We start from the raw sequence: 21,041 nt of genomic DNA, 5'->3' as shown, positions 1-21,041 counted from the left end.
AGGCCTGTGCGAGAGAAGTCAATTTACCTCATATAGGCCTGTGCGAGAGAAGTCAATTTACCTCATATAGGCCTGTGCGAGAGAAGTCAATTGTCATGGTGTCAAAGCGATTGATATTTGTTTACCTGGCATTAAGAGTACTGTGTAGTGGACTTAGTGGAAGATTAGTCTACTTAGTGCGTTCAAGGTATATGTAGGATGTTCGGGTAGCAGGGCTACAGGGTTATTCAAAAGGAATGACAGACAATTCCATTCAACATTTAAAATAAAAGAATAAAAAGAGTAATCCATTCACGAACATACATTTCAGTTTCATTCCAAATTTGACCCAAACCCCCACCCTTAGTAATGCAAATGGAGTTACATCAAACGTACTATATTTCTGCCACTCAATTTCCCTGTCATGTTCTGCACTTCTCCACATGAAAGCTATGTATATGCCTTTCTAAAGATTATGAGTAAGGCTGAAGGATTCCCCATTTCCCTGTCCTCTCATCTTCTCACTTCCAGACTTCCAGAAATGGGAATAACATTATGGCAAAAAGTAGTCTTACTTCTCATACTCTTACTTCTCATACAGAAAATAGGCTGTTGGAGAGTAACATATGTTACATATGTTATGTCTGTTTGCAATCTGACCAGATCTTATCGATTTATAAATACTTTATGCGTTCATACTGTATCTGTAGGAATTTGCATGGACATATATCCAAATGAGGACAGCACAATTCATGCGTAGCAGACTATGTTTGGAATGATGCACCCCTGTGTATTTTGTCATAATCATGAAATAATTCACAAATGGGATTGCAATGGGTTGTATCATCTGAAATGGAATATCTAAAATGAAATATCCATGTGTCCCTGCATTTGGCTATTTATTCACTATGAAGATCAATGTCTTTAGGTGTTATGAAGATAGGCAATCAGTGTCTTTAGGTGTTATGAAGATAGGCAATCAGTGTCTTTAGGTGTTGCTTTCCCTGAAGGTGTCTGTTACAGGTGTCATGACCATCACATTGTATCATGCATCAGAAGGCCAAAGCAACAGTAATAATGGAAATCAATGATGATTTCTGTTCTGGAGTGGACACAAGCTCCTGCTCAGCTGCCTGTGTGTGTGTGTGTGTTTGTGTGTGTGAGTGTGTGTGTGTGTGTGTTTGTGTGCGCTCGCCCGTGTGTTTTTGTGCGTGTGTGTATATACACATTTTACTCTACGGGAGGGGATAAAATGCAATATCTCTGCAGGCATAGTAAAACAAGGTACATTTGACCTTGTTAAAATTGGGGTTGAGATTAGAATAAGGACTTAGCAGTAAGGTTTTGTGTTAATTGTAAGGTTTAGGTTCAGGGGAAACATATTTTTATTGGAAATGCTCTTTGGGATCCCCACAAGGATAGTAAAACGTGTGTGTGTGTGTGTGTCTGCATGTGTTAACACCCATACTGTGAGCTCTCACCAGAAAAAGCCTGAGGTTATCCAAGTTATAATTGAAAATTGCAGTGATTCTTCCCAGTCAGGCCTTGACACGTGTCCTACTGTAGTAACACTAGAGAGGCTTTGGTAATCAATACTTTCATTACATTGTGGAGGTGGATGTACTTTAGAGTGTGTCATGGCAGTAGCCATCCACAGTGGGAAGATGAATTGCATATGAATAGCATATAAGCCTGTGGGAGGACATATCCATTCATGTGGAGTCCACAGTCTCCTGTGGGAGGACATATCCATTCATGTGGAGTCCACAGTCTCTGGACGACCCGAACAGTCAGGGTTTTCTTTAAATTACATGTCCTTTTTTACAGACCCTTTTTTAGCTGGACAACGTATCATTGGATTTTGTGACTTGAGAAAATCATGCCCCAGGATTATTTTATAGCAGTGGAATTTACCTCCATAACGCTGACTGTCCATTTTATACAAGAAAACACCTACAGTGGGGAGAACAAGTATTTGATACACTGCAGATTTTGCAGGTTTTCCTACTTACAAAGCATGTAGAACTCTGTAATTTTTACCATAGGTACACTTCAACTGTGAGAGACGGAATCTAAAAAATCCAGAAAATCACATTGTATGATTTTTAAGTAATTAATTTGCATTTTATTGCATTACATAAGTATTTGATCACCTACCAACCAGTAAGAACTCTGGCTCTCACAGACCTGTTAGTTATTCTTTAAAAAGCCCTCCTGTTCTCCACTCATTACCTGTATTAACTGCACCTGTTTGAACTTGTTACCTGTATAAAAGACACATGTCCACACACTCAATCAAACAGACTCCAACTTCCACAATGGCCAAGACCAGAGAACTGTGTTAGGACATCAGGGATAAAATTGTAGACCTGCACAAGGCTGGGATGGGCTACAGAACAATAGGCAAGCAGCTTGGTGAGAAGGCAACAACTGTTGGTGCAATTATTAGAAAATGGAAGAAGTTTAAGATGACGGTCAATCTCCCTCGGTCTGGGGCTCTATGCAAGATCTCACCTCGTGGGGCATCAATGATCATGAGGAAGGTGAGGGATCAGCCCAGAACTACACGGCAGGACCTGGTCAATGAACTGAAGAGAGCTGGGACCACAGTCTCAAAGAAAACCATTAGTAACACACTACGCCATCATGGATTAAAATCCTGCAGCGCACGCAAGGTCCCCCTGCTCAAGCCAGCGCAGCGCATGCCAGCGCATGCAGTTTGCCAATGACCATCTGGATCATGTGGTCTGATGAGACAAAAATAAAGCTTTTTGGTCTAAACTCCACTCGCCGTGTTTGGAGGAAGAAGAAGGATGAGTACAACCCCAAAACACCATCCCAACCGTGAAGCATGGAGGTGGAAACATCATTCTTTGGGGATGCTTTTCTGCAAAGGGGACAGGACGACTGCACTGTATTGAAGGGAGGATGGATGGGGCCATGTATTGCGAGATCTTGGCCAACAATCCCCTTGCCTCAGTAAGAACATTGAAGATGAGTCGTGGCTGGGTCTTCCAGCATGACAACGACCCGAAGACACAGCCAAGGCAACTAAGGAGTGGAAGCATCTCAAGGTCCAGGAGTGGCCTAGCCAGTCTCCAGACCTGAACCCAATAGAAAATGTTTGGAGGGAGCTGAAAGTCTGTATTGCCCAGCGACAGCCCCAAAACCTGAAGGATCTGGGGAAGGTCTGTATGGAGGAGTGGGCCAAAATCCCTGTGTGCAAACCTGGTCAAGAACTACAGGAAACGCATGATCTCTGTAATTGCAAACAAAGGTTTCTGTACCAAATATTAAGTTCTACTTTTCTGATGTATCAAATACTTATGTCATGCAATAAAATGCTAATTAACTACTTCAAAATCATACAATGTGATTTTCTGGATTTTCTTTTTCTGGATTTTTTTGATTCCGTCACTCACAGTTGAAGAGTACCTATGATAAAAATTACAGACTTCTACATAATTTGTAAGTGGGAAAACCTGCAAAATCGCCAGTGTATCAAATACTTGTTCTCCCCACTGTGTGTCTGCGATAGCAAATATGATTAAAATCTCAGTCCTGTTCACCACTGTCCATATTATAAAAACATAATAGTACTTTAAACCAACTGTCCATATAATAAAATAATGAGTCCTGTACACCACTGTCTATATTATAAAAACATATGAGTACTTAAAACTAACTGTCCATAATATAAAATCATGAGTCCTGTACACCAATGTCCATATTATAAAAACATATGAGTACTTAAAACCAACTGTCAATATTATAAAAACATATGAGTACTTATAAACCAACTGTCCATATAATAAAATCAAGAGTCCTGTAAACCACTGTCCACATTATAAAAACAAATGAGTATTTAAAATCACTGTCCATATTATAAAAACATATGTGTACTTAAAACCAACTGTCCATATTATAAAAACCTCATTCCTGTATACCACTTTCCATATTATAAAAACATATGAGTACTTAAAACCAACTGTCCATATTATAAAAACCTCATTCCTGTATACCACTTTCCATATTATAAAAACATATGAGTACTTAAAACCAACTGTCCATATTATAAAAACCTCATTCCTGTATACCAGTTTCCATATTATAAAAACATATGAGTACTTAAAACCAACTGTCCATATTATAAAAACATATGAGTACTTAAAACCAACTGTCCATATTATAAAAACCTCGGTCCTGTATACCACTTTCCATATTATAAAACATATGAGTCCTTGATCCCAACTGTCAATACTATAAAAACATATGAGCCTTGTACACCACTGGCAATATTATAAAAAACATAGTACATGAAACCAACTGTCAATACTATGAAAAATGTTGGAGACCTTGATGGCAACTGTTTATATTACTAAAACAAATAAGTAACAATGATAGCAATTAATTTATCTGTCTATACCTGCTGTGCAATCTTAGAACCATTTCCATAATAAACAGATGGCAAAATACGAATAACGTGTTTATGAGTGTAATTCACTCATAAACATGTCCCATTGAAATGAAACAATGTGCATGGAAAAACAAAGCGGCATGCAGGCAAGATGACCATGTTGGTCACTACTACTGAACAACAACACTGGTTTGAGTGGTCGATGTGAGGAGCAGGGGGCCTTTCAGGACACAGCCACAGTGTGCTTCGCATATTTGCTTAAACAACCCCGTCGATCTGTTCAAGGAGTCGTAATAAGTAGTGTTTCTACCGAAGAGTGGGTGAGGAGTTCATTAGGGTTTCCTCTTGGGTGTGCCCTTGGACGAACTTGTGAAGCAGAGACGGTGATTACAGATTCTCCCAGACCAGATAAGGGTCATCGAGTTAAAACTCACTTAGCAGTAGAGCAAACTCGTACAGTGGCTGGCCAAACTTTCTCAGGGACCATGTTCACCAAGCCTCTCAGAGCATTAGTTTTGATCTAAGATCAGGTGACTGGTCTTTATCAATGAACCATACTATTAAGGAGGTTAAAGCCCTGGAAGAGTAGCTGCTGCTTAAAAACAACTAACCCAATGAACTAAATTAGTTCATCTGTGGAGACGCTCTGTGCTCAACCTGTAGGACTGCTGAAACTTACTGTTTGGGTCAGCGTTTTCACACAGCTCCGTCTTGGCCTCTCCGTTGGGCCTGTCACTGGTCTTGTGCGAGAGGCGTGTGGTCAGTGAGGCAGCCGTCACAACCGCCTTGAAGCTCCTCTTCCTCTTTTGGACGTTGAGCTCCGGGTGGAAGATGATGACGTAGACCTTTGGCATGTAGAGCATCCCCAGGGCAACGGAGGCGCTGAGGGACATGGAGACGCACAGGGTGGTTGTCTGGATGTACAGCTGTTGGGAGACAGAAGATGGACAGATGGAGCAGAGATAGCGAAGGACAGAAGAACGAGAACGTAGACAGCAATGAGACAAGATGAGAAAGGGGAGGTGTGGGAGAGAAAGAAAGACGGCGTTAAATATGTACTGGTTTGTTCAAAATACATCCACACATGTAGAGTATTTACATGCCCTAATTCATAATATATTTTACGTGTAAAGAAACCCCACCTATCCAATAACAAAATATAATTGTACATCAAAAACTCCCTAATTAAATCAGTCAATCAATCAAATGTATTTATAAAGCCCTTTTTACAACAGCAGTTTTTACAGAGACACCCCAAGGAGCAAACGGCAGTAGTGTTGAATTTCAGTGGCTAGGAAATGTCCATTGATCTCCAGTTTACTTGCTTGTATGATGTAAGTTTACATAAGCTGCAGGGAAACAAAATTCAAGCTCCATGTAGAAGAATATTTTCAAGCTCCCTGTCACATTGAAGCTCCATGTAGAAGAATATTGACAAGCTGCTCAGACTGCTATATTCCATATATAGTACACTACTTTAGACCTCTACATTCCTTATATAGTACACTACTTTAGACCGCTATATTTCTTATATAGTACACTTATATAGTACACTACTTCAGACTGCTATATTACATATATAGTACACTATTTATACCTCTATATTCCTTGTATAGTACACTACTTTAGACCCATATATTCCTTATATAGTACACTTATATAGTACACTATTTCAGACTGCTATATTCCCTATATAATATACTACTTTAGACCTCTATATTCCTTATATAGTACACTACTTCAGACTGCTATGTTCCATGTAAAGTACATTACTTCAGACAGCTATATTCCTTAAATAGTACACTTATATAGTACACTACTTCAGACTGCAATATTCCATACATAGTACACTACTTTAGACCTCTATATTCCTTGAATAGTACACTACTTTAGACCCATATATTCCTAATATAGTACACTTATATAGTACACTACTTTAGACCTCTATATTCCTTATATAGTACACTACTTTAGACCTTTATATTCCTTATATAGTACACTTATATAGTACACTACTGTAAAATAAAGTGTAGATAACAACTTAGGGACAAAGACAAATGTTGAACAAATATTTAGGAACACATTTCTGTTGGGAAACTTTATAAAAAAATCAACATACATAAATACTTAATCAAATCATATACTGATCCATAGCTTGCAATCATACTTGACTCAACAATGAAATACATTACAGTCATTATAGAAAGTCCCAAAATTAACATTCAGGCTTTCACTGTGTTCTCCATATCTCAAATCAAGATAATGTAACAGGACAATGGGACCACAAGCTGCTTATTAAACCAGATTAGACTCAAGGAAAGTTAGGAATCTATCTGATAAGCAATGATAAGATGATGCTTCAGATTGCAGGTTGTATCAAAACTAGCCAGCAGGAGAACTTTAGCTTCTAATTGGGTCTTACCACATTGTAGACCTCCATCAATCAACCAAGTCTGTTCTCCTCTGTCTTAGAACTAGTCTGAATTGGACAGCTTCGGTGTAATCGTGATCTAAGAGGCATGTGTTATTGTGTTTAGTATTGAGAGCAGTTGTTAGTGTTATGTTTTTTAGATTGGATGCCGGGGCTGCTCATCATAGGAACTGGCGAGACAACACTTAGAGATTTTAGAGCGATCTACAAGATGGTGTAATTACTGGGATGTTTTCCCAATTCTGTGAATACCTCTCGTTGAATTAAATCTAATCTCTTGATTCACACTTGAATGTGAAAATCGACAACACTGCTCACGTTTTATCTGTAGCAATTATGCCAAAGAGTAACACTTAGTCACACTAACGAACAACGGCCTGTTATCTATAGGGTGCAGTGTTTCAAATTATCTCAAAGAATACACTCTTCACACGATGGTTCACAGGTGTGTAAATGGCTTGATGGAATTATCTTCAATAGTTTAGCCATTGTTATCCCAAGACTTGGTCCCGTTGTGGAAGTGTTTCATGTGTACTGATTAAAACATTTAGTTGTTTGAAGAATGTGGTGTTTGTTGTTGTTGTTCGTCTCTGTGGGGTATGGGGATAGCGCGTGGTTGTGTGTGTGTGTAAGGCAGTTTATTCCAGGACATTAATTAGACCTTCTACAAAGCTTTGAAACTCATTACAAGTTTTGGAGAAGGAACAAGCTGCTGGAGGAAACCAAAGTCAGCTTCAAGATTAAAATAATACTGTTATTAGAGTCAGGTTAATTCCCCAACGTAACATGGCTACTTTGTGGTAATCTATCAAGTTGATTAATTGTTGTTAGACTCTTTGTAGTTACAATTAAATGGATAACAGGACATTTGCTATCTACAAAATGCCCACAAATGGTAGTGAACAACAACTACTGTATGAACAACAACAACAATATCAAAAACAATAATAACGACAACAGTATGAACCACAACAACATTAACAACAACAGCATGAACAACACCATCAACAACTGTATGGACAACAACAACAACAACAGTATGAACAGCAAAAACTGTACCGACAACAGCGACAATGTGAACAACAACACTGACAACAGAATAAACAACAACAACAATATGAACAACCAGAACAACTACTGTTTGAAGAACAACAACCACACCGGGAGAAGGTGAATGTCCTGCATCGGCTTCATGCCTTGGTTGAAGGCTTACAGTGTCAAGAGCATCTCGAGGCCTTACACCTCTCAACAACATAGTTAGCTAAATGTCTAAAACTTCAGCTAAAAGTTCTCTCTGGTTCATCATGTCGATGGTGTAATAAAGGTGGTGAGAGTAACAGCTGTACTCATTACGCCTCCGTAATTTACACTAGGGAAGTAGGAGATCTCAGTGTTTTTTTTTTATGGGTGTGTGAATAGAGGAGAACAAATGAGGAGACAAAGACAGATACAGTCTAGTTAGCTGAATCAGCACTTGGGAGGAAACAGCCATTTGACTAATGACCTCAGTTTAGTTTGCAGACATGCGACCCCCCTGAGGGAGGGTATCTCGATCCCCTCCTTCCTCAGCCCAGAGTGAAGCAGGGCCAATAATAATCAGCCATCAGAACCTGATGGTCACAACCGCCAGTGATATAAACAGGTCCAGAACCCAAGGTGTCAATGTACTTTATTCAGGGATGACATCCTGCTCCCCTAGATGACATTACCGATGTCGTATATTTAACTGGACATGGCGTAATAACAGTTACAGCAGAACTGATCACACTATCATTTCCATGGACAATATTACAAGAATGTATGGTTTTCTGAATACATGCGGTTGCATAAAATGACTGGAGCTTTATTAATGAGGTGGTGAGGCTGAACAGGATCACATCCCTGTAAGCATCTGCATTCCCCTACACATGATAAGGCCTGTGTTTACTCAGGCAGCCCAAATCTGACCATTTATCTATTTATTTCTGATTGGCTTTTTCACACTGAAACGTTGTTGAGACGGCTGTAATAGCTCGACATGACTGGTCAAAAGGCAAAAAAAAAAAGATATCAGGATTGGACTGTCTGTAAATAATCGCATCCTATCTTCTCGCATCAGGACGTTTTATCAGAGTCATTGTGAAAAACGCTCCGAATTGGACTGGCTGTGCCATCTTAGCCCACTCAGGGCTAGTGTGTGAATGTTGCATGTGTGCAATTTTCTGATGAATGTTTGCAGTGGTGGAGTAGTGTTTTATAAATGCAGACGGGCACCTGTGTTCATTGACCTATATAGCCTCCATATGTCTACAGACCGCATGAGCAATTCAGTGATGCATTTTCCTCAGGTCAACAACACACTGTACCTTCCCGGACAGTTACTCAACACACAGAGAGCACAGCTTGGGAAATGGCAGTTATCTAATGCCATGGGTGGCGTTCTCACATTAATTAAGGGGTCCTTCTAAATACACAGGATTTTACCCAGCTGACTTGGTAGTGGGTGTGGCTTGTGTTACGTACTGTACAGAGCACAGTGAGGGGAGCTCCATGCTTGATACACCTTCATCACATTTTGACCAGACACAAACTCCATGGACAAGGCTAGATTATCACAGTACTCTGCTTGCTAAATTTCTAAAGCAGGACTATTATGGCGCTTTTCCAATGCATGGTACCAGCTCAACTCGGCTCGCCTTTTTTGCTATTCCACTGGCCAAAAGTTGGGATAGTACCTGGTAAAAGGTACTTTTTTTAGTACCTGCTTCATCGAGGTTCCAAGCGAGCTGAGGCGATACCAAAAGTTGACGTGAAAACACGCAAGACTTCTGATTGGACAAGAGTGACTCAAAGCGTGTTAGCCGTCCAGTCTCAGAGAATGGTTTTATAAGACGAGATCGGCGCCCCTTTGCGGGTCTGTGCCAGGAGTCCTTGCATTGAAATGGGTTAATTCCAGTGCCAGTGCATAGGACCAGACTCGTAATTTAAGCGATCGTATTTTCCCAAAACTCCTCAAGGTTTGGACCTTCGCACTGGCGTTGAAATCAACTGGTCATGCTTGTGAGACACCCACAGATGTGCCATTTTTGTAGCCTACAAAATGGAATCTGTCTTTTTCCTCCTCTGGGTTTTTCTATAAGCTAACTGGCATACATTGCACTGTTCAAAGTAGTGGTGTCAAGCCAAACAGAAGCAGTCTACCAAGCTTTCTAACTATCTTTGCCGTCTGCAATGTATTGGGACCAAAGTTACTGCTCCCGCGGTGCTTCCTCACTACTACGGTATAAACGCTGCCTTGTGTACAGCAGGATACTCGAGTCAGTCGGGGTGGAAATTAATTATGCAAATATTTATACCTTTTAATCGGGGTGGAGGGGTTATGTAAGTTGTTCTAAATGTGTTGGAGTTGAGTTGTTAAGTGTATACACTTAAATCTAACAGAACATAGCAGCTGGAGGTTGGCAGTGGAGTCATGGCAGTTTTCCTGTGATGTCACTAAGGGCGGTAACAGGCTACTATCTGCAGTGGAAAACCAACCGAGGTGAGCCATGTGGAGCCGAGTCGAACCAGCACCATGCAGTGGAAAAGCTCCCAAAGCGCGTAGAGTCTAGGCAAGGCTAGTAAAGTCGAGCCGATACTATGCAGTGGAAAAGCTCCCAAAGCGCGTAGAGTCGAGGCAAGGCTAATAGAATCGAGCCGGTACTATGCAGTGGAAAAGCTCCCAAAGCGCGTAGAGTCGAGCCTGTACCATGCAGTGGAAAATAACTGTTTTACCTCATCTTCTAATCACTGCACCTGCTAATCACCTTATGTATGTGCATACTCTATCATCACACATGGTGAGATACAATGCACCTTTTGTGTCAGTAGATTTCTATCAGGAGAAATGGAGAAATATGGAGAAATGCTATTGGTGTAGTGATATATCTATACACTCACCTAAAGGATTATTAGGAACACCATACTAATACTGTGTTTGACCCCCTTTTGCCTTCAGAACTGCCTTAATTCTACGTGGCATTGATTCAACAAGGTGCTGAAAGCATTCTTTAGAAATGTTGGCCCATATTGATAGGATTGCATCTTGCAGTTGATGGAGATTTGTGGGATGCACATCCAGGGCACGAAGCTCCCGTTCCACCACATCCCAAAGATGCTCTATTGGGTTGAGATCTGGTGACTGTGATGGCCATTTCAGTACAGTGAACTCATCGTCATGTTCAAGAAACCCATTTGAAATGATTCGAGCTTTGTGACATGGTGCATTATCCTGCTGGAAGTAGCCATCAGAGGATGTGTACATGGTGGTCATAAAGGGATGGACATGGTCAGAAACAATGCTCAGGTAGGCCGTGGCATTTAAACGATGCCCAATTGGCACTAAAGGCCTAAAGTGTGCCAAGAAAACATCCCCCACACCATTACACCACCACCACCAGCCTGCACAGTGGTAACAAGGCATGATGGATCATGTTCTCATTCTGTTTACGCCAAATTCTGACTCTACCATCTGAATGTCTCAACACAAATCGAGACTCATCAGACCAGGCAACATTCTTCCAGTCTTCAACTGTCCTATTTTGGTGAGCTTGTGCAAATCGTAGCCTCTTTTTTCTATTTGTAGTGAAGATGAGTGGTACCCGGTGGGGTCTTCTGCTGTTGTAGCCCATCCGCCTCAAAGTTGTGCGTGTTGTGGCTTTGCTGCATACCTCGGTTGTAACGAGTCGTTATTTCAGTCAAAGTTGCTCTTCTTCAGCTTGAATCAGTCGGCCCATTCTCCTCGGCCCGTCTGGCACCAAAAACCATGCCACGCTCAAAATTGCTTCAATCACCTTTCTTTCCCATTCTGACATTCAGTTTGGAGTTCAGGAGATTGTCTTGACCAGGACCACACCCCTAAATGCATTGAAGCAACTGCCATGTGATTGGTTGATTAGATAATTGCATTAATGAGAAATTGAACAGGTGTTCCTAATAATCCTTTAGGTGAGTGTATACAGTAAGATAGTTGCTACATTTCTAAGGCAGCTTAGTGTATGAGCTCAGGGGACAACACAGACTATTGATAATGATCACTCCTATCTGCCATTCTCCTAGAGTTTCAAGCCAGGAAAGGATTTACTTTGACTACATACAGATAAGGTATTATTACACATATATAAAAAAAAATTAACAGCCCTCATCCTCATTACTGAAGTTTAATGAGATTTATTCATAGCATACTTGTAGCACATAGAAGTTGTGCTTTGAGAGGGTTTATTTTGAAGTATAAATAGATTAATATATCATTATAATTACAGTGTAATGTTTTCATTACAGCAGTTCTGAAAAGTGAGCTTCTAGATGCGTAATAAATGCGGTGATATGTTGTCAAAGTAAATTGTTACTGAAAAAATGGTCGGGGAGCCAATTTAAGATGCAGAAGGCTTCCAGGAATATCTATAGGAAGCAATTTGTTTCAAGTTCCATTAGCATATTGAATGCATAATCAGAACTGACCTTTGTTTCTGGTATTGTGATAATGAAAAAAAAAAAGTATGATAAGTTGCTCCTGTTGATAACAGTCTTCTCGGATCATTAAGCGTATTATTGAATCATGTAGATGACCTGGTGACCTTATAGATGATGTTGAAGATTATGATTATGTTTGAACAACTATTATGCAGATAACTCTTGACGCTGATAATGTTTTAACAGTATTGTTGTGACATATGGGTTACTATATGTAGTGTGTAATTATTGGGACAATGTAGATTATATTATCTTCTGTTGGCTGTACACCAAAAGTTCACATTTTAAATGAAACTATTACTGTAAGGTTAAAGTATATATCTTTACTATTTGTGGGTATTTCTGTATATCACTGTTTTTTTTAAATAAAGATTTAATAATACCTCTAATTTCTGGGCAGCAAATGTATTGGGACAAAACCTCTCCAGGATGAAGGAGTTGAAATATCAGCCCCAACCTTTTTGGAGAAGACGTAGCATCAGACCTACATAGGTTAAACTGCAAGGTGTAACATAAGTTAACCTCAAAAACAAGATACTATTCTATTAAAAAGTATGTAAAAGAATCTGCTGAATTTGGACCTAAGGTATTTAAAACCTATGAGACAAAGATTGAAAGTAATAGAGAACTTTCAATGGCAGTGTTTGGATTAATTTGGAAGAGTACAGAAACTGCTTATTTGCTAGAAAGCAAATGCCTCCAAACAAATTAATTGGTAGATGATAAACTCTAAACTTCAGAGTTGTTAAGGGTCAAAAACTTGAATGCTGTTGACTGACTAAGTCGATCTCCAGATTAAAATCCAATTGAACATGTCTTTCATTTGTTGAAAATGAGACTAAAGAGAAAAACACCTCAAAACAAAACAACTACTGAAAATGGCCACAGTAAATGTATAAAATGGACATTCAACCAAATATAAAATAATTGTTTAGTTTGGACATTATCCTAATCTGTTTGTGGAAGTATATGATTGTATGTTTCATTGGAAATTAAATGTGCCCAGATAATGAGAAAAACAGATTCTCTGTCTGTAGGTCACACTCTGCCAACCTCTGGAATGTGGAAGGTTTACATTGACCATCTGGCATGGGGGTTCTTGTGTGAGATGTGATCTGTGATAGGTAGACACGCCCTTCAACCTATCATGCCCTACAGTGAGAACTTCTTGGAATGTTCATTTAAAAAGGACAACTCTGCTGTATTTTTCCAAAAAATACTGAAAGTATTTTCTCCCTTGATCTGTACGGGTTCTCAATAATGTATTCACTATACGTAACCGCTAAATTCTACCATGTCCCAAAACCTGTGGTGCCAGAAAACAGGGCAAAACACCAGTCTCAACGTCAACAGTGAAGAGGTGACTCCGGGATGCTGTCTTTCTAGGCAGAGTTGCAAAGAAAAAGCCAAATCTCAGACTGGCCAATAAAAGATTAAGATGGACAAAATAATACAGACATTGGATAAAGGAAGAACTATGCCTATAAGGCCAGCATCCTGGATTCGACTCCTCACTGTTGTTGATGTTGAGAGGTGTTTTGAGGGTACTAATTAATGAAACTGCCAGTTGAAGACCTGTGAAGCATCAGGTTCTCTAACTAGACATCCAATGTATTTGTCCTCTTACTCAGTTGTGCACCAGGGCCTTCCACTCTCTATTCTGGTTGGAGCCAGTTTGTGCTGTTCAGTGAAGGGAGTAGTACACATCGTTGTATGAGATCTTTAGTTCTTTGGCAATTACTCTCATGGAATAGTCTTCATTTTTCAGAACAAGAATAGACTGACGTGTTTCAAAAGAAAGCTCTTTGTTTCTGGCCATTTTGAGCCTGAAACCCACAATTGTTGAAAAATCAAAATCTGTAGAAAATCAAAAACGGAAAGCTGGGAAAGACAGGAACAAAATAAAACACGAAACAGGACATAACAATACCACATCAGGTAAAAAAAAAAAGTGTCTGTGGTGAAAGAAAACAGGTGCAGGCAATAATCAACAAAAACAGGTGCCCGTGATAGATGTTGGATTCACTGGCACAGCTATGATGAAGTGAGGTAGAAAGGGCATTGGATTCACTGGCACGGCTGTGAAACAGTGGGGTAGAGAGGGTGTTGGATTCACTGGCACAGCTGTGATGAAGTGAGGTAGAGAGGGTGTTGGATTCACTGGCACGGCTGTGATGAAGTGAGGTAGAGAGGGTGTTGGATTCACTGGCACGGCTGTGAAACAGTGGGGTAGAGAGGGTGTTGGATTCACTGGCACAGCTGTGATTAAGTGGGGTAGAGAGGGTGTTGGATTCACTGGCACGGCTATGATGAAGTGAGGTAGAGAGGGTGTTGGATTCACTGGCACAGATGTGATGAAGTGAGGTAGAGAGGGTGTTGGATTCACTGGCACGGCTGTGATGAAGTGAGGTAGAGAGGGTGTTGGATTCACTGGCACGGCTGTGAAACAGTGGGGTAGAGAGGGTGTTGGATTCACTGGCACAGCTGTGATTAAGTGGGGTAGAGAGGGTGTTGGATTCACTGGCACGGCTATGATGAAGTGAGGTAGAGAGGGTGTTGGATTCACTGTCACAGCTGTGATGAAGTGAGGTAGAGAGGGTGTTGGATTCACTGGCACGGCAGGCTGCCTTGGCCGAATGCAACAGGATTTTCTGCTCCCAAGGGCTTTTGATGTTCACACTGCATGGACAATAAAATGGTTCTACTCTAATCTAATGCAATGTAATCTAATCTATACATAACAAGGAGGGCTGAAGGGAGAGTTACAGTGGACTAAAAAAAAATGAGCAGATCAGATTCTGTCAATCTGGAATGGATCTTCAGATTATGTGATTTTTGCTGACAGTTTTTTAAAACTTACATTAAATCAACTCTCTATAAATAAATTGGTGCTATAGGATCCTTTATTGGATCTTCAAATTTAAGCTCTGTGGAGTTAAATACCACCAGGCTCCACTTTATATTAATCCTATGTTGCATTAACCCCTTAGATATTGAAAATGCATCCAAAGGCAGAACCATGATTAATGAACTCCTGGTCAAACACAGTCATTAGTCTCCATAGTCTCTCTATAGCATTCATACAGTATTCCAGTCTGGACCTTGAAGCCAACTCTGCTGTTTTGTTTTTTTCTTCTCCTCTAATCAGGGACTGACTCTACTGGAACACCAGGTGGGTGCTATTCATTATCACAGAGAACAAAATATCTGCAGTACTCCGGGCCCTGCTCTGTAGCCTTTCAACACGTCAGGGTGGCATTTTGAGTGCGTAATAGTCCTTCAGAGGTCAATCACAGCGTGACGATATCCAATGTTTATGTTTGTCTTAGAGACTTCTGGACTTTTTTGATAATGTGTGGCTCTTCTGAATCTGTCATTGACATATTGGATTGGATAGAGCTTGGGGAATACTGGTTTGATGAGAGTAATTCTGAAACTGGAAAGCATTGTGTTTACCATGATGTTAGGACAAAGCAGTCACATAGCTTCAACATGTAAACTACCTGGGAAGATGTTTAAACACCAAGTAGCTGCCTTTGGCCCTCTTTCCAGTAAGGGGTAGTGATGACACCTACAGCACTAAAACAACTCAATCGCTGCTATAAATGGAGTTCTGTCTCTAGGAGATATGTAGATAACTGTCTGGAACTCAGGGACACCCACAGAAACAGCCAAGTCTGATTCTCTAAAGAGTGACAGACTCCATCCTAGCCGGTGGGAGGCTCTCCTTTCATCCATCAACATGGGCAGAAGTGTAACTCCTGCAGCCTCACCATGGGATGTTATCAGCCAGCCTGCCAGCGTAGAGGAGTCCATCACTAGCACACCGTAGTCAGCTCAGCTTTCCCAATTGAGGCTAAACAGTTCTTGAATCTAGAAGGAGCTCAGCTAGAATAAACACCTCCCTAATTTCTCATTCATCTTTGAAATCCTATTTGCAATTTTTAGCAAGCAAACAAAACATGTGACATGTAATGTAGAAATTAAAGATCTAACATGGATCTACATTTTTTAATAGACACCATGGCTCCTTCAGCAATTACATTTGGAGTACTGGACCAATGGCATACAAATGTGTTTCTAGTTTTCATGAATACCGAAGATTGTTTACATCTTACAGCAAACACCACAGACTGTTTTATGTCACAGACAACCTACAGAGCCTAAAGTATACAGTAAGTCATCCACTTACGACCTGTGTGACTTGCATCCGCACAGACTTACAACTGTCCGCGACCTACCCGATGTAAAAGAAGAGCCAGCGCTGGACCGTGTGGGAGGCTGGGCAGGAGGCGTGGTGTACGACAGGTACGAGTGAGCGTAGTAAGAGAAAACGCAAACATGGCTAGGAGGGACTTGACTAAGTTTCTATGCCTCGGCCGACTTACGACCAAATCGACTTACGACCGATAGGTTGGGGACGTATCCCGGTCGAAAGTCGACGACTACCTGTACTTCATAGCTCCAGCTGTTAGGTCGTAGCGTTCAAACAGGCCTTCTGAAAATAGGTTTGAACACACGTGTAGTTAGTTCCTCTGAAACACAAGCAACTTGCAAGCCTATTGACTTTCAGATAAATATAACTGACTTGCAGTTCAGATGATTTCATGACTTCTGTCTTTTCCAGAATTTCTTAGTCAAACAACACAGCATTATTGCCCTAAGCAATTTAATGTAGGAATCCCCTATATCATCGGAATTGCAAGAGTCAGCAATCACAGTCGATTAAGTAATCACTCATCATGAACTTTCTATAATTGGCCTGGGGGAAATCTGGCTTAACCAATATGTTATGCTAAGAATTTAGGTACGATTTTGTCAATTTTGAATCAATATGATAAATCGCAACACAATAGTCACAATTCACATATAACCCCCAACAATGTTTTTTTTCCATCAAGACCCAACCCTCTACCCCTTTTGTTTTCAATATCATGTAGACCATAGAGAACATAATACTCCAGATAAAATGTTCTGTTTCTCATCTGTTTTTCTTTGACTGACTACTTGACTTCATTTTTGTTGTCTGCTGGGTAATCAAATGCAATTTTCAGATGTAATACAAGCATCGGCCCGCTAGTTACAACCAGTGAAACGTAGAATTAGGGTCAGGTGTTTGTATACCTCAGTATAGAATGAGGCCAGATTTAGACCAGCCCTGCCCAATACAAATCTGACTGACTTTGACTCTGGTCATCAGACTGTGGTCACCACACAGGTTCCAAAGGTACATCACGGCAGGACAGAACATAAACGTAAAGACAGTGGATGATGCCCATTTGGTCGGTTATCCACCTGATTGACAGGTATGTGTGAGATAGTGAAACCCCTGAGAGGAACCAGTGCATGTGGATGGTGTTGTGTGTGGGGTGTTAGACATGACCATGGGCCTGATGGGGTCACAAGGTCAATGTGAAAATGTTTCACCCGGGTCAAATGTTAAACAAACTGACCATGGTGGGTGTAGTGTATATATGTGTGCATATGCATTTGTTTCTGTGTTGAGATGTACTGGGAGTTTCTCCACTCTGTTCCTGCCCTCAGTAGGGAGATTCCACACCAGCGTTCCCCACCTCCGGGTCAATTGAAACCAAAATTAAACACAGTGTTACCAGTGTTTTTAGGGACACTTTCACCCTTCTCAATGTGCAAATACTTAATGTTAGATCTCTTATGATGAGATGGTGGAATGTCATTCTGGTCAGTTAATAAAAGCTCTGTGTTTTTGTGGTGGGATCATTTAAGGTCTCCTGGCTACATGTGACAACTGCCCCTCAGTCTCCTACATAGGTTCCTGTCCAGAACACTGACCTCTGAGTTCCCAGAACACTGACCACTGAGTTCCCAGAACACTGATCTCTGAGTTACCAGAACACTGACCTCTGAGTTCCCAGAACACTGACCACTGAGTTCCCAGAACACTGATCTCTGAGTTACCAGAACACTGACCTCTGAGTTCCCAGAACACTGACCACTGAGTTCCCAGAACACTGATCTCTGAGTTACCAGAACACTGACCTCTGAGTTCCCAGAACACTGACCACTGAGTTCCCAGAACACTGATCTCTGAGTTACCAGAACACTGACCTCTGAGTTCCCAGAACACTGACCACTGAGTTCCCAGAACACTGACCACTGAATTCCCAGAACACAGATCACTGAGTTCCCAGAACACTGACCACTGAGTTCCCAGAACACTGATCTCTGAGTTCCCAGAACACTGACCTCTGAGTTCCCAGAACACTGACCACTGAGTTCCCAGAACACTGACCACTGAGTTCCCAGAACACAGATCACTGAGTTCCCAGAACACTGTGTGATGGCAATTTCTAAAGTCCAAACTATTTACGAAAATGGTAGGTAAGACAGAGGAAAGCTCAAATGCACAATAAACAGTTTTATTCTTGCAAGGAGAGAATACACAGGTTACAAAGTAACAATGAATAATCTCTAAATCAGTATAGGAAATGCATCAGTATATAAGGAGGGAAAAAGGGGTGTGGTAAGATGCTGCCCCTCTGTCCCATGTCAACCAAACACACACCCTTTGTTCTATCACATGTCCTGGGCTTGACATAAGGGACATGGTGTCTTCCCTCATGTGATTAACTTTCTCAACCCTTAAGGGGGAATTAAAGCATCTAGACAACCTACTGATAGGTAGATGATTAACCCTATAATTACTCGTGGCCAAACAAGAATGCCCCCTAGGACAAAACCCAGATCCCCTCTCCCACACTCCTCTATGCATTTAAACATTGGGACTCAGTCCTTTACTCAGAATATATTTTATCAGGTTACAGAAATTTCCCTAACAATTGACCCCTGAGTTCCCAGATCACGGACCACTGAGTTCCCAGAACACTTATCACTGAGTTCCCAGAACACTGACCTCTGAGTCATGGGAGATAATATTAACTTTTTTGGGGGACTTCAATATTCACATTTGAAACTCAGCTGAAGCACAACAAAAGGCTAATGTAGCCATAATCAACTCAGAACTCAGAATATAGTCTTGTCTCATGGAACAGATATTGTGGACAAACACATTTTACTTGGACCTTTACTTGGACCTTAACAAATAACTTTTAAATGCAGCCCCGTAAATTCTTAGACAACTCAAATATTCCATATTCACCTATTGAAAATTGTTAGATTATCCTATTTCTGCCAGGTCGCGTAAGCGGAGCCGGCCAAGAAGAGTGAATGCCTCTTACTGACTGACTGGCTGACTGACTACCCCTTGTTAAACAGCGTAGTGGTTAGAGACGTGGACTGCCAAAAAAGATATCCCACGTTTGAATCTCGTCACAGTCAAAACAAGTTATGAATTAGGATTTATTCCGGATAGACAAAAACCTTGCTGGCTTCAACCTTCAGTAGCTACGTTATAGTAAACCTACAATAAAACAGTTTACGGTCATATTGCGACTATTTCTTTTGGATTTTCAAAGTATGCATCCGTGCCTGCTTTTTGGGTCAGGATAGACAAAAACGTTGCTGGCTACAACCTTCATTAGCTATGTCATTGTAAGCCTAAACTAAAACAGTTTATGGTTATATTGCGATGCATTTTCGAAGTACTCATCCGTGCATGTTTTTTGGGATAATACAGGGTAGATCACAACCCCTTGGGCAGTAAAAGAGTAGGGGTTTCCACGATTCTCACATCTTTTCACTTGAAAAGAAAGTCAGTTATCGTCACCTATATCGATATTTATTGTATCAATGTCATTCACAAATGAAAGAAAAACCATATGTTGTTGAGCCATGAAATGAAATAGCTTTGGCAGAGTAAAGTTCATCTTTAGCCCCGCTAGCAATTGCTAAATTCTTATGACAATTCCAAGTAGTAAGTTAGCAGATACTAGTAAGCCTATTACTGGATAATAAGCAGTCAAACAGCCAGTGGCAAAAGCCATGGTTCATAGATGCTATTTGTGGTAGAGGTAAACTTAATAAGAACCATTAGTCAGTTTAACACTATGATTAATGGTGTCTAGCTAAATATTCACACTTGGTGTGATGTTAATGCGTGACAAAATGATCTAATGTCGAGATGCTATACCGACCCTCAGCAAACATATAGCACCGTGGTGTGGTAGCTAAAGACATAGCTTCTCATGTGGGAGACCTGGGTTCGAATCCAGTGAGGAAAACAACATTTATCCCTTTTAATTGCAGTCCGGCTGAACTATGCTTTCCTGTTTCCTTTTCTGGTTCTAACATGAGTGAGCAAAATACAAATAAAGCACCATACATCCAAAAATTCAATAAAATACATTCACTATTATCCTTCACTTTATCGTGTATGAACTCAAGAACTTAGTCAACCAACAGACCATTATCATTAGAAAACTAAGTGCACACTTTCCCCTTAAACACGCAAATGTTCCCCAAATTCAGTTTTCACAAGACTGCACAGGAGTGCCAGGACCTCTGATTAATGGGGACACTTGAGTTTTTTTAATTCTCTATCCCTCGACACGTTCACTAAAACAGAAACGGCCTCTTAATACTCCAGCTGTCAGTCACTGAACATTATGTGCCAGTTCTGCAGACTCAGACAAGAATAGTCCTGTACTTAAAAAGCAGTAATAATGCAAGGTTCATTTTGGCAACTGTTTCATTCTTTAAGTTTCTATCAGTCCATTAAGACTCTGTAGAACAGACACACTGTCATTTGGCAAGGCTTTTTAAATGTGCACACCTTTGACGGTTCCA

General features: G+C 40.7%; 1 protein-coding gene across 3 annotated transcripts in view; it reads right to left on the bottom strand.

Moving 5' to 3' along the window:
- Window positions 1-21,041, bottom strand: part of LOC105007334 (metabotropic glutamate receptor 7) — a 246,303-nt gene that overhangs the window by 12,259 nt on the left and 213,003 nt on the right. For all 3 annotated transcript variants that reach the window (XM_029114239.2, XM_034287020.1, XM_029114238.2), the window contains exon 10: window positions 5,076-5,322. In XM_029114239.2, the coding sequence (XP_028970072.2) occupies window positions 5,076-5,322 (247 nt within the window). The remainder of the gene's footprint in view (window positions 1-5,075; window positions 5,323-21,041) is intronic.

Source organism: Esox lucius, chromosome 17, assembly GCF_011004845.1.
Source record: "Esox lucius isolate fEsoLuc1 chromosome 17, fEsoLuc1.pri, whole genome shotgun sequence".
Lineage (NCBI taxonomy): Eukaryota > Metazoa > Chordata > Actinopteri > Esociformes > Esocidae > Esox > Esox lucius.
The sequence above is the reverse complement of the archived record's forward strand: the minus strand, read 5'-3'. Positions and strand labels throughout refer to the sequence as shown.